The 15,104-nt window shown below is 41.1% G+C and overlaps 1 protein-coding gene across 2 annotated transcripts in view; it reads left to right on the forward strand.

The window, feature by feature from the left end:
• The first annotated feature begins 546 nt into the window (after nt 1-546).
• The window catches only part of HDGFL3 (HDGF like 3), a 44,887-nt gene continuing 30,329 nt past the window's right edge, over nt 547-15,104 (forward strand). Inside the window, exon 1 of one of the 2 annotated variants that reach the window (XM_016135367.2) lies at nt 547-816. In XM_016135367.2, coding sequence (XP_015990853.2) covers nt 733-816 — 84 coding nt within the window. In that variant the 5' untranslated portion in view covers nt 547-732. The remainder of the gene's footprint in view (nt 817-15,104) is intronic. The other variant, XR_004954324.1, reaches the window with a different exon arrangement.

Below are 15,104 nucleotides of genomic sequence, written 5' to 3' on the forward strand. Positions count from 1 at the left end.
GCGGTGCCCTTCCCGCGGCCGGACGGTCCCCCGGGCCTGCAGCGCCCCCGTGCCCCTCACCGGGGCGCCCCGCACCGGCGACCGGCGTTGGGCGCGGGGCCGGGGGCGCGGGCAGGAGAGCCCCGAAGTGGCGCGGCCGCGCGGGGAGGGGGCGGCCAGGTGGTGATTGGCTGGGCCGCGCGGGCAGCTCGGGGCCGAGAACAAAAGAGCGCGGCGGCGGGCGGCCCCCGGAGTAGGCGCTCCCGCCCGCCCGGCGCGGGCTCGGTGCTGGGGGAGGACGCGCCCACTGCCCGCCGCGCAGCCGGCCGGCGCGCTCCGTTTCTGGGCGAGAGCCGGCCGCGTCCCTGGAGCCGAGGGCCGGCGCGGCAGGGGCGGCGGGAGCGGGCGGGCGCCGAGCGCGCGAGCGCAGGACCCAGAGCGCGGCCGCGGCCCGAGGAGGGGTCCGGGGAGGCGCGAGGCCCGGCGCCCGGCGCGAGCGAGGCCAGCGGCGGCATGAGGCCGGCGGCGCGGCGCCTGTGAGCGCGCGGCGGGCCGAGCCGAGGCCGGGCCGTGATTCGCGGGCCCGCGGCGCCCCCCGCCCAGCCCGCGCCCCCGCCGCCGCCTCGCCGCTGCCCCTCGTCGGAGCGCCCGCCCGAGGCCGCGGGGACGCGGCGCAGTCCGTCGGCCCGCGGGGGGGCGGCCTCCCGGCGTCTGCGCGGCGACCGGGGACGACCGGGGACGGGAGCGGCCGGGATGGCGCGTCCGCGGCCGCGCGAGTACAAGGCGGGCGACCTGGTGTTCGCCAAGATGAAGGGCTACCCGCACTGGCCGGCCCGGGTGAGTACGCGGCGGCGCGCCCGCCCGCCCACCATCTTTCCTTCATGATGGCGCGCCCGCCCCTCGCCATCGCCTCGGCGCGGCCCGCCAACGCCGCCGCCGCCGCGCCGCCCGGGGGCCCAGGGCTGGCGGGGCCCGCGCGGCGGCGGCGGCGGCGGGGTCGCGGGAGGCGCCGCGGGGCCCGGCGGACGTCGGGGCGCGCGCGGCAAATGGCCGTCCGCGAGGAGGCGGCGGCGGCGGCCGGGGCCGGCCAGGCCGCGGGGGCGGCCTCGGAAGCCCGGCGGAGCCGCCTGGCGGCCGCTCGCCCTCCTCCAAGCATCCTCCGCCGCCCAGACTTGTTGAGTGTGCCCCGGGCGCGAAGCCGGGGGGTCCCGCCCGCCCGGCATTGTCCTGGCCTGCGTGTCCCCACCCCCCACCCGGGGCCCATGGTTCCTCTCAACCGACGCCCAGGCGCCGCTGCCGGGGCCCGGGAAGCCCCTCGCGCCTTCTCACCTCCATGTTTGCTTTGGGGGGACCCCAGACCTCCCCCTCGGCCTCCCGCCACAGTCCACAATGCTCCCCCACCCCACCCCACCCCCCTCCTGGGTGGCAGGGTCCCTCGCTGGGCCTTTGCTAGGAAAGCATCTGCGGGTGACACAGAGCATTAACATCTCGTAAGCCCTTTGAGTGAGCAAGAGCCACAGCGCTGCCATGTGTGCTTTGTGTCTTAAACTAAGTCGTCGCTCGACATGTAATGAAAAGGAGGGTCAGGGCATCTCGGAGGCTGTACTGGTGTCCTTGAGGAATAGAATTAGACGTGGGAGATACTGCCATAAATATGAGCGTGAGCGCCAAAATGTTGTGTTGTCGTCAGGTGACGATAGCAAAACCAAAAAAGAAGAGAAAAGATACACCCATTCACAGAAGGAAGTGACATCACGGGTGACCAGGCTGCAGTTCAGTGAAGTTGAAGGAATGGATGGACATAATCATGTTTTGTGTGTGTGTGTGTGTGTGTGTGTGTGTGTGTGTGTGTGTGTGTTTAGTTTGCCATGACTGTAAACTGGCAGGAACTTTGGGCAAGGGATTGGGGAACCTGGAGTCTCATCTGGGTTTATCATTTTAACTGTCTGAATATCCATTTCTGCAATTACAAAATTATCATCTCTAGGATTCCTTCCACCACTTACACAACCTCAGATTTCAGGTGGAAAAAAACAGTCATTCAGGTTCCGTTAGGCTCCGCAAATAACTTTCTCCACATCCGGACTGTAGGTTTTGTCCTTAGATAAGGCAAAGTTTTCATAGTAGACTAACCGGTTATCTTTCATGCTATAGTGCCACACAGCTTAAAGGGGTAAGATTTGTGACTTAAGGAGCCCTTCAGGGAATCCCTGAATGTATTCGTTGAGTAGGAAATAAACAGGGATAGGATCATGTTTATACATGGTCAGAAGTGAATTAAAGGTTATCACCAGTTGGTCATTTCCTTGTAACACAATGACTTTCTATAACCTTACCTTTGAAAACTATTCTCAGAGTCGAAAAGAAAATAAGTCTTAAAATTTCATTAACAGGTTGCTTGCATAGCTTGGTCACCTGTAGTAATTTTGAAACAAAAAGGTGCTGCAGAAGTGGTCCTAGTTGTATATCTAATTGTATATAAAATTCCTAGAAGTTATAATTCCAAACCAAGGCAAAATGGAAAATAAAAGGAGAAAATAAAATCAATTATGTTAGATAAGATACAATACATACAGGAAAGAAAAACCTATGTTCATATTTAACTTCCTTAAAGAAGACCTAAGTCATCTTTTTTTTTAAGTGTATTATTTCATAGGCAGTGGCATGTTGGTGGTTTCCAAGGAGAGGGAAATGTTAGCTAAAGAAGAAAAATATATGTGAGTCCCTACTCTGTTCGTTACAGTGCTGTGTGCTTCACATGTATACTCATTTTAATCCCAGTTCTATGAGACATTTCCCCATTTTACACCTAGCTATAGCTTTGTAGATGATGATGCTATAAAATACTAACTGGAAAAAAAAAATTCTACTCATTCATATTTCAAATACCATCACTCGTTGTGAAGGCCAGTCCCATGGGGATTCTGTATGACCCCAAAAATTCAAGTTTAGGAGGAAAAACATGGGGGAGGTAGATTTCAGCTTTCCAAGAGTCAGAGCTGGAATGGAGAAGTGCCTGCCCTGCTGTAGGGAAGACATCTGGTCCTCCACAGCCCCTTGTGGGGAATGTGGGCCAAGAGGATTCACATGTCTTCTAAACAGGTTGAAATCAGCTTTTAGCTGGACTTCCTGTTCTGGAACCTCAGGCATGGTCTGTAATCTAAATTTCAGTTCACTAGTCTAAAATAGAGTTTAATTCTCACCAGATTTAGTGTACGTAAAAGCATCCAGCAGTGATACTTGAATGTTTCAACCTTTTCCTTTTGAGTTTCTAACTTTTCTCCTGTATCACTACATGTTTTTAAATTTTCAGCTCTTCAGTAGATTTTTTCCAACATATTACTATGTAAAATTTTAAATAGAAAAGTGAAAAGGATTGTACAGTGACCACCTGTATATCTGCCACCTAGACTCTATAATTAACATTTTACTTGCCCTGTCACATATTTATTCATATATCACTGTATCCATACAGCAGTCAATCTTATTTTAATGCATTTCTAAGTAAGTTGCAGACATCACTATAATTTACTCCTTGACACTTCAGCACGCATATCATTAACTAGAGGTCAGTATTTTTTTCCCTTTGAGGTAAGATTTACATGGACTGAAACACACCTTAAATGTACCCATTCAGTGAGTTTGACAGATGTGTGCACTGATATAACAAACCCCTACCAGGATGTAGTGCAGTACTAGTACCTGTGAAAGTCCATTTGTGTCTCTTCCCCAGTTGATTTCTGTTCTGCTCTCTGTTCAGATGTTATTTTAACATTAAATAGCAGCTAAGTGTTTCAAATGGAGTATGCTTTATTGTCTATAACGTTCAGAATTAGAAGTTCATTTATGCCTAAAGATTAACTAGCTTAGTACTGAAAAAATATACTGAAACAAGAGTCTCTGAACCCTTTTGATTGTGTAGCCTCTTGGTTAAAAATCTTTGAGACTGCATCCCAAATATGTAAATTTACTTTAAAATTACATATACTCGTACCTTGTACTATAAAAACAAAAACTAAAAGGAATGACATGGTATAAACAGTATTTTCTGTTTTAAAATTCTTTTTGGCAAAATATTACTATAATAGATTAAGTCTGTATTTTTCAAACTATTAATTTCTAGAATACTTGTTGCCTGCTTCTTGTGATATCTGACTTAGGCGGTCACAGATTTTATCTTAAAGATAATTTTTATAATACAACTGTCACCTCGGCCATTTCCTTGTTTGCTTTTACTTACATTATTAGAATTATATTTGTAGGATTCCTTTTAGCTACTTGTTCATTTGGCAAGAGTTCAGATTAGAAGAAGATATTCCATAATTCTCAACCAATCACAAATAAATGTCAGTAAATCACAGTGTGCCCACAGTGAATAAATATAAACATCTAAATAAGGACACTAATGTCAATTTATATATTAAATATTAGTAAAATTCACTTTTTACATAAAAATAAACGTGAACACTGCTTATGTTACCTTTGCTCTAAAAGATGCGAAAAAAGTCAAAATTCTTGAGTTTAAAATGAAGAGCTTTTTTTAAATTTAAAAACTGTATATGAGAATTCTCAGATGATACAATCGCTTTAGAAAACTGGCCTGATCTATTGTAGTTAACACACGCCTACCTTGTGACTAAGCAGTCTGTTCTAGGCATATACCCATGAGAAATGAGTGTTTATGTCCACCCAAAGACTTATACAAGAGTGATTCTACATAGCAGCTTTATCTGTAATAGAAGACTGAAAACCCAGATGTCCATCAGGAGGGGAATGGGTACACCACTTTGTAGTATATCAATGCAGTGGAGTACTACTCAGTAATAAAAAAGGTCAAACTGCTGATACCCACAAAAATATAGCTGAATCGCAAAAATACAAGGTCAACTGGAGAAAGCCAGATACAGATAGTACATTCTGTATGATTTCATGACATTCAAAAACAGGCAAAATTGATTAATGGTGATCAGGTTGTGAGAGCTAGAGGTTGGAGGGGTGGTTACTGACTGGGAGGAGGCCCTAGAAATGTTTTGTATCTTGGTGGAAAGTGGTTTACATGGGCGTGTACTTCAGTTTAAAACACACTATGTATGAGATAGGGAAAGAAGAACCTAATACTCCAAGCTCCTTCAGGTATTGAATTTCACCATTCTTAGCATTCGATGAACAATTTTTTTTCTTTAAGGCTTCAGTCCTGCCAAATTTCTGCTTAGTATATTTTCGATCTACTTTCAGCCTCTCGCTTGGTAAGACAAGAATAAAGCCTTTAATTTATCATTCCGTGACAGCTTAAAGAGCTGAACTCTTATTGAACTTGTATTGAGCACCTACTGTGAGTAAGGCACTGTCCTAGGTGTAGGTTTTCCTTTTTCCTTTAATAGGTTAAATTTCAGCAATTTTAAATAACAGCATGATTATAATTAAAGTGCTTTCACATCCTTTATTAATATAAATACTGGTTGAGAATCCTCAAAATTCTTTGAATGTTTTTTTGCCGTTAATAATAAACTACTAGACTATGAGAATTTATTTCTGGAGGCCAGGCTACATACTTTCAGGGAATCACTTGAGACTTAAATTCTTTTTAATCTTAAAATAAGGTGTTTATAATCATCATTACTTTGGCCCAAGTCCAAAGAAGTCCATCATTGGTTCATTCCTCAGGTAGAGTGACACAGGTTCCCTCAGCCTTGTCCCCAGGGACTATACTTACATTGCCAAGGAACTGGTAAATTGTCTCATTTTCTTCCACTTAATCCTGAGAGCAGATAGGCACTTAAACTCTTAGTACCAATATGTACATGTTCCAGTGCTCCCATTTCGCCCATATGAATCTGTATTTCTGGTACATCCCATTTGGAATGCCCTAATGACGACTGTTTCCCCATGATTTGGAAGTTATTAATTCCCTGAAGTCAGGTTTCTGCTATATGAGATTGTGTTTAGTCTTTTGGAAAATGACTGAAGGTGTAAAATTATATATTACTATCAAGATGTCTATTAGCATTAGAAAAACATTATAAAGTAGTAAGTATAGTAAACATAAGAGGAGAAGAACCCAAATATTACTATTTGTTGGAGAAAGTTGTCTTCTGTTGTAGAAGAGTCTCCAGATGTTAGATCAGAATCTAGTCCACAGCAAAAAGTCTTCGTAGGCATTTTGAGCAGCACCCATTGAAAGCATGGTCTACGGACTGTTACCTGTCAGTGAGAAGCCAGGTACAGGAATTGAGAGTAGGAGTTGAGACATTTTTTAGCAATTTTATAGAGTAACTTTATGAATCTAATAATTTTTAAAATGATGTTTGTAATCTGTATGTATTTTAATTTCATTTTTCTCTAATTCATCTTTAATATATTTTATAAAAATGTCACTCTGCAACAAATTAGAAATTTTTTTAAGAGCTAGTTCTTTCCCTCAGATAGCATAGAAGTGCTGACTATAAAGACCCTTAAAAGTCAGTAGTGGTCTTTGCACCAAAAATAGTTTGCTCATACTGTACACTGCTTAAACTATATTTAAAAGAGAGCCTGGGATGACCGTCCTGTTATACTGATTTCACCTAGGTAAAGAATGTTGTAACATAAATAATAATGTTTATTGTAGAAAGCTTCATATCTGTATACTTAGTTAGAAGCATCATGAATATGTATTTGCATATATGCAGGTACATAATTTTTGTAATATATACTGCTTTGCATCCTTTTTTCCCCAATTAAATACTATATCTTAAATTATTTTCAGTGGCAGTGAATATATTTCTGTAACATTATTTGTAATAGTCATCTGGTAAGTTATGATATGGACCTATTATGACTAATAACCACTTCCTATTATAGGACATTTAGGTTACTTTCAGGTTTTTTTTTTTTTTACTATAAACTAATACTCTGAAAAACATTTTAGCTAAATAATTATTTCCTTGAGACAGGTATCTGGAAATAGTATTTCTGAGTTGGATGGGGGAACATGAGCATATTTTGAAGCTTTAGACTTATATTGTTATCATGCCCTCCCAAAAAGTTTTGACTATCTTACCTATTAGAAGAATAAGAAGGTATCTTTTCCCATATATTCATTAAGAATAAATGATTCAGATTTTTTAAAACTTATGTCATTTTAATAAACAAATATTTAATTGAATTAATTTACCTGGTTACAAGCCAGGCTGAATATATGTCATACCTACTTATCAAATCACATATATTGTGTCTTGATTACAAGTTAGGATGAATGTATATAATAACTATTATATACATTATTATATAATGTATATAATAACTATGAGGTAGATATCCATATAAGAGAACCAAGATTTAGCTTAAGAAATTCACCTAGGGTCACTTGCTTAATAAGTGCCTTAATCTCTGACCATTAAGAGTGCCACAAGAAATAAGAAATGTGATACTGGATGAGGTGAAAGGACTGAAGAAGCGTTTGGCAGTGTGTAAGAAGACTACAGATAAAGATAATTCACAAGTTGTGAATCTAGCAATTGTAAGTCAACATTTATGGTAACACTTATTTCTCTAGTCTTTACATCTTTGAAAGCCATCTGACACAAGGCAGTATAGTAAAATAAATAAGACATTAGTTATGCATATAGAGAAAGCAGAGATCTGTTAAAATCCATTCTGAATGAATAACATGGTGTTGATTTAGGTAAAGTGCTAAAACCTTTATGGTGAGAGAACACTGGTATTTGAATATCAGGTAGATAATTTTGAGATTTACTGGTTCAGTAGAGCCTAGAGGCCAAATCATAAGAGCTGCTACTCGCCTGTGTTGCTTGTTGCCAGTTTACTGCATTCTCAATTCCCATAACAGCATTTTCCTGTGTTATTTCACTGCCATTCATCATATACATAATCTCCTCTCAGCTGATTAAAATAGAGGTAGAAATTGAATTTTTCTGTTATACCTTATTCGTGCCTAGATAAGAATTTGCTGCTGTTAGTCAGGTAACTAACATCTATATAGTCACAGATAGCCACAGAGAAGTAAGAAGCATGGAGTAATCTAGAAACTAGTGAACTCAGGCCTTCTGAGTGACATCCTCCAGGTTTCCTGCAGTGCTTGGAAAGACAGGTACAGAAGTTAAAACATAGGCACCTCATTCAGCCACTGTCTTGGTTTGTTAGATCTGAGCATCTTTTTATTTACAACCTCTTTGTAAAACAGGGAGAATGATAATTCTTATTTTCTTGTCTTTTTTTCCCTTAGAGATCAAATGTTAAAATGTACATGACAGAAGTGTTTGCTAATTAAATACCTAATAATTACCTCCCAGGAACACTAAACTCGTTATAAAATGCTTAGAACCTGGTAAAGTCTCAGTAAATGCATTTGTGGTTTGGGTGATATGGCATGTCTTTCATCAGCTTTATGATGGTGAGTTGGCTTTAGGCTCCGGGAGTTTTGGGGACTTCCCATTGTTATCCCTTGTTCAGATTCCTAAGTATGATGGGTCATTTCTAGAGATTCTGCATAGCTTCAGGGTTTGGGGCCAAACTGGACTGGACTGTGTTGCTCTACAGAAGGGTCTGTGGATAAACTGTTCTCCCAATTGATCACTAAGACCGAGTTCTGAGTGGATTCTCAAAGTCTGATTATAAGAGACTCTTGGACTACCCAGAGGAGGAGGTACCCAGTCTCCAGCATGTGGGAGAATAAGAAGTAAACAAGGTTGCTTCCATGGGGACTGGAAAATTCTTGATAATATCTTAGTAACTTCTCAGCTTCTATTGCAAAATATGTTCAAAGTGAGAGTCATTATAAATGATAGGTTCAGTAGTGGTTAGCAAATATAAAAATGAGTTTCACAGAAGATTCAAAAATTTTTATGTAGGGAGGCTTTAGGTCTTTTCCTCTTTTGCCATTGAAGTAGAGCTTTTGTAGTAATTGGCATCTTTAATTTTGAAGGAAATGCATATTCAGAGGAATAGTGTTATAAATTCTCAGTTCATTTTTTTTGTATTCACTGTATGTTGAATGGATTGAAAATTAGTTCCCTCTAGACCTCCGTGTGACTTTCTAAACGAGACCAACTATTTTCAAACAAGGCAGAATTGTTACTATCTCCACTGGACTGCTGCATGAGGGTTAATAATTTTGAAAAAGTATTTAGATCTTGGAAATGAATTGTTGTTGCTGATGGAATCCAATACAATCTAGTCTAATGGCTGTCAGATTTTTTTGACTAACAACATTAAGAAATAAACATTAATGTCCTATACACACACCAGATAAAACTTTTCACCAAATCATATATATGATGCATTCTGATACATTTATATTTCATTTTGTATAAAATAAGGTCGCAACCCACAAAATCAGTTTCACTACCTATAATTTGAAAAGCACCGGTGGGGTCAGTTAGGCCAAAGGGAAATTAACATGTGAGTTGGTCTGTTTCTATAGAAGAGTAGTTGGATTTGGGGGATGAGTTAACAGTCCTGAGTTTTTTAATCTGCTGTAGCCACAGTCTATGTGAAGGTCGTATGAATATAAAAAATGAAAGTTACATTATTTAACCATCCAAGCCACTATTTCCCTTGATCTCAAAAGGCTAAGTATACAGAGCAAATTTTGTACTCTCATCTTTAATCTTTGGACTGCAAATATATCTATAACTTTCTTGAACCTAATTATAGTTTTGTACACATACCTTCTTAAGCGTGATAAGCTCCCTACATTTGCTAACTGTTATACAGTTTGACTGTATTCTGTTCCCTGGCTGATAGTACTGAGGCTCTGGGATTTTCTTGAGTCTGTGAGACTGGACTGTGGAGGTATCAGGCTATGTGTGACTGAGGATGAGGAACTTTAAAGCCAGAAGACTTGCAGGTACCCTCTAAGATGGATGTGAAGTCATGGGCCTAGCACGTATCTAATTGTTCTCTACTTCCTTTAAAATCACTTTTTGTTCAAAAAGAGATTTTCTTGCCATTATTAGATTGAGCAGTCTCGATAGAGAAAACCTAGTGTTCACGATAGTAAAGCATTTTTTAATTTCTGAAAAAGCTACATTTCTGAAAAGTAATAGTAAGCACAGTTTTCCAGCTCACATATGGCTGATTGACTCACACAAGATAAGCACATTTCTATTATACTAAACGGAAATATCTGACGACAAAAGGGATAATATTAGATCAATCTCTGTGTCAAGCCAGGTATTCAAGAACCCTGGCTGCCCTCCTGCTCAGCCTTCTGTTTCTGCTGCTGTTTACTGGCCCTGTCTTGTGTTATGCAGGTTGGCAGGGGGAGGACAAAGCTTTTGATAGAGTTATGAAATATGATGGTCTCCATTGCTCATTTTTAATAAGCTTCCTGTTTGGGGCAGAGATTGATTTAACTGCAAGAGATCAGATAAACAAGAACAAATGTGTCCCTTGTTTTTGTAGTGCCATGAAAGCAGATTACAGAGGTAGAGCAGTTCGACAAGAATGGACAGTTGGAGAATTTGTTCAAGTGCAGTGGCGATGGCGGTAGGAAGACCCCTCTTCCCCTAGAGTTGCTGCTCGCTCACTGTCGTAAACCCCGAGTAGGACTTAACCTCCTTTTCTCTGGGTATACCACCCGCCTCCTGCCCTTACTCCTTCCTATGCAAACCAGAAGCGCTTGCACTGCTCTCATTCCAGCTTCCTTTTCTCTTTTGTGCGTTCACCTGACAAACGCCTTCCTGGGGCTTCTCCAGCAAATCGTCTACTGAGACCCCTGGCTGGACATAATCGCAGAGACATGCAGACTTGGGGCAGCTCTGGAACTGATTTCATCGAGGTCCCGAACACCACTGCTGCTCATCAGGCCTTGGTCTGCCCTGGGTCAGCTCCCTGTCCCTCCTCTGCTGTCAGTGGCACCTTCACTGCTCTCCGCCTACTTATCTTCCTTCCCCGCATCTGCAGCAGATTGTTTTACCTTCGTAGCTCACACGTTCACTTCCAGGATGCAATGGAAGAGCAAGGGCTTGGTGGGCAGAGGAAGCCGCGTCTGCGTGGTCCCTGCGCCCCTGGTGCCGCCACCTAACCTCTGAGCCTTGAGGGACGCATCCATAAAATGGAGACAGTAATGCCTACTCAGGATCTTTTCAAGGATTGTGAACATAAAATGCCTGCAATGTCACAGATAATCAAAAAATGTTCCGTTTCTGGCCCCTTCACCTCTCCCCTCCCCTCCTTATTCGACCCCATGTAGTTTTGAATGTTTGCCCTGCCCTAGGTGCTCTCATCGATGCTAGGGATAGAGAAGTGACCCAGAGGAGGCCTTTGTTCTCCTAGACTGTGGCAGCCTCTTCCCCTATATGGCTCTTCCTCCTCAAGCCAGAAATCATGATCTGTCCCACCTCTCAGCCACTGTCTTCTGCTGTCCTTGGTAGACGAGCTTCTTAAATTTAAGTGACCCTTCTGCCTCTTGCTCACACCTCCTGCCATCCAAAGAACACATTTCAATCCTTATTTTGCCTCTGGAGTTTAATCCTGACTTTTACATTCTATATTTTTACATCTCCTGATACTTTTTACCATTTATTTAATAAATTTCAGGGCTTCATTGGCACATAAATGTTTATGACTTAAAACTTCAGAGTAGAGTGTACATTTTGCCAAAGTATAGTACTCTGCGTTGTACCATTTCATGCCGTTTGTAGCTCATTAATTTATAGTACTTTTTCCGATATTACTTTGCTTTTATTTTTGTATATATTTGGCTGATGTATCTTTATCCAGTCTTTTACTTATAACTGTTTTATCCTTTTAAAATGTCCATTGTATAAAACTGTATATGTAGCTTCATGTTGTTTTTTTGACCACCCCTGGGAGATGTTCCCCTTTTCCCACATTTTGCTGACAGTCTTCAAGATTTTATCTAATTTTTTAATTAGTAGAAATGCTTCCTGGTTTTAAACAGTTTGTTGTGTAATAGTCCTAATTTCTGTCATTGAAACGTCTGTTTTTTGTTTTTTGTTTATTTTCCAGTTATTTCCACGCGAAGGTAGGACTGTGAGAATTGGGCAGCACTAGTGTTCCACCATCATAGTCACTTTAGGGTTTTTGGAGTGTTACTCTGCATTTTTCTCAGACTTGATGGAGTTAGTATTGTGAAAATTAATGAAATGTGACATTTCCTTTAGAGAGCTTGGGATGGGTTCAGGAGCAGAGGGGTAGGTGCATAGAGGGAAAGGGTAAAAGTGAGGTGTGTGTGGAACAGTCAGGTGGACTCAGTGAACTAGAAGTAACTAAAACTGACCAGCCCAGAAGGAACAGGAAAAAGAGACTGGATGGAGACATTGGCATTTCCTTATGAAAAGGCTGGGTTTCGGCCCCTTTTTGTCATAGGAAATTAAAATCTAAGTTTAGAACTGTCTATTTATTGTCCTCTCGTTTGTGACAGGGCTGTTAGTCTTACTCATTGGAGAGAGAAGACACTGCATCCTGAATGACCCTTCCTTTGGGTTCTATACTATTGGTTCTTCCGTCCCCGCAGACAATTGCGAAGTCTTTAATGAAAAAGTTAAATGATGGTGCCTCCTGAGCTCCTGAGACATAAGATTTCAGATAAATTCCAGTGTTGTTATTTTGGGGGGATGATGAGAAAACTAAAATGCATTAATCTTTTTGCCCAAGTGACTTGCTCACAGTTATAGAGCAAATTAGAGCTGCACTAAATTCCATTGCCCTTTTACTCACCTCCATGGGATGAGAGGGAGAAATGAAAGGGAGTACAGAATTCATACTAACCATTTTGACAAGTAGGCAACCCTGATTTAATTTAGAAAATTTAAAGTTCAGGGGAAAGAAGGGTTTAAACCAGTCTTGGGGGGAGCTTTTTATGTGCTCATTGTAAATTTTTCTCATTTTAATTGTCAAACACACATAACATGAAATTGACCATCTTAATCATCTTTAAGTGATCAGTTCAGTAGTGTTTAGTACATTCACATAATCGTGCAGCCGTCACTGTCGTTCGTCTCCAGAACGTCTTCATCTTGTAAAACTGAAATTTCGTGCCCATTAAACGTGATCTGCTCATTCCGCTCTACTCCCAGACACTGTCAACCACCATTCGTTCTACTCTCTGTCTCTAAGAATATAACTACTCTAGGTACCAAAGATAAATGGGATCACACAGTATATGTCTTTTTTTGTAACTGGCTTATTTCACTTAGCAGAATGTCCTCAAAAAAAAGTTCACCCATGTTGTAGCATGTTTCAGGATTTCTCCCTTTTTAAGGCTGAATGATATTTCATTGTATATAAATAGACCACATTTTGTTTATTCATTCATCTGTCGGTGAAACCCTGGGTTGCTGTCACCCTTTTTTATTATGAATAATGCTACTATTAACATGAGGGTACAAATATTTTATCGAGATCCTGCCTTTAATTCTTTGAGTATAATAATCCCCCTTATCTGTGGAGGACATATTTCAAGACCCTCAGTAGGTGCCTAAAACTGCGGAAAGCATTGAAACCCTACATATACTATATTTTTTCATATACATACATACCGATGATAAAGTTTAATTAACATATTAGGCACAGTAAGAGATTAACAGTAATAACTAGTAATAAAATGGAACAGTTTTGACAACATACTGTATAAAAGTTATGTGAATGTCATCTCTCTCATAACCAATCTGATAACTAAGCTGGCTAGCGGGCAGAATGGCACAAGATTTCATCATGCTACCCAGACAGCTGACAGTTTTAAATTTCTGAATTGCTTATTTCTGGAATTTTTCATTTACTGTTTTCAGACTGAGGTGAACTGCAGGTAACAAACCACAGAAAGCAAAACTGGGTAAGGGAGGAACTACTGTAAGAACCTAGGAGTGCAATTGCTGAATCATATTAAAATTCTATTTTTAATTTTTTGAGGAAATGTCCTACTATTTTTCATAATGGCTGTATCATTTTGCATTCCCACCAACAGTTGGTTCCAACTTCTCTATATCACTCTGAACATTTATTATTTTCTCTTTTTTTATAATAGCCATCCTAATGGTTGTAAAGTTATATTTTGTGGTTTTTATTTGCTTTTCTCTAATGATTAGTGATATTGGGCATCTTTTTATGTGCTTATTGGCCATTTGTTTACCTTCTTTGGAGAAGTATCTACTCAAGTTTTTTTGCTCATTTCTTAATTGGGTTGTTTGGTTTTTGGTATTGAGTCGTAAGAGTTCTTTATATATTCTGGATATTAACTCATCAGATACATGATTTGCAAATATGGTCTCCCATTGTGTGGGTTGCCTTTTCACTCTGTTGAGCGTTGTGCTCATTGTAACTTATTTAGATAAGCAACGAATAGGACTGAAGAGATATCTACAGGGCAGTCAGTTTTTATGGAAGTCCGTATCTGGCAAATGCAGGGAAAGCAGGAGCAGTATAGGTCCTGGGGTCATTGTGATGTTATCAAATGAAAGAGGGAGGCACTGAGAGATGAAAAGGTAAGACTGAGGACAGACTGCACAAGGTTGCCCAGGCCTAGCCTTATATGAGGCACCTGGGTAGAACCAAGAACAAGGAAAATAAGATAGTTCTCAGAAACATGCCTGTGAATGATCATTTAAATAATCAAATGAGTTTTTGCACAGATAAGGCAATTAGGATGGTTTGGCTAAGCTACTAGCTTTTTTGTCAAAAACAGGCACAATTAAGACAAAATATGGTTTACTTTTGTTTTATACCTAGAATTATTCAGATTTTTATGTGACAAATGTCATCCCTGAGACATAAACTGAAGGAAGCAATCTCTGAGAAAATTATCCAAAAATCATGTATTTTCTGGACTCTGTTGTACCAGGAACCAAATGTTATCCTCTACTTGTGGAACTATTGCAACTAGCTTCATTGTGTGTGTGTTTTATTTTTAATTTATCAACAATTACATTGAAACATCGAAAGTTAGCATATTCCTAGTTGGAATAATTGCCATTATCTGCTCTTTTTAACTGTGGCACATAATGGTGTTTTCTTCTTAATGTCTACTTTCTATTATTAAATATTTGTTTAACAATCCTGTCAGAAACATATATTCATCAAAAGTTTCTTTGGTTTTGTTCTTTGCTTTGCTTTTTTTTTTTATTTTTAGATAGTTGCTTTTGACAGAAAGACAAAACTATCTT

Source organism: Rousettus aegyptiacus, unplaced genomic scaffold, assembly GCF_014176215.1.
Source record: "Rousettus aegyptiacus isolate mRouAeg1 unplaced genomic scaffold, mRouAeg1.p scaffold_m13_p_14, whole genome shotgun sequence".
In the NCBI taxonomy this organism is placed as follows: domain Eukaryota; kingdom Metazoa; phylum Chordata; class Mammalia; order Chiroptera; family Pteropodidae; genus Rousettus; species Rousettus aegyptiacus.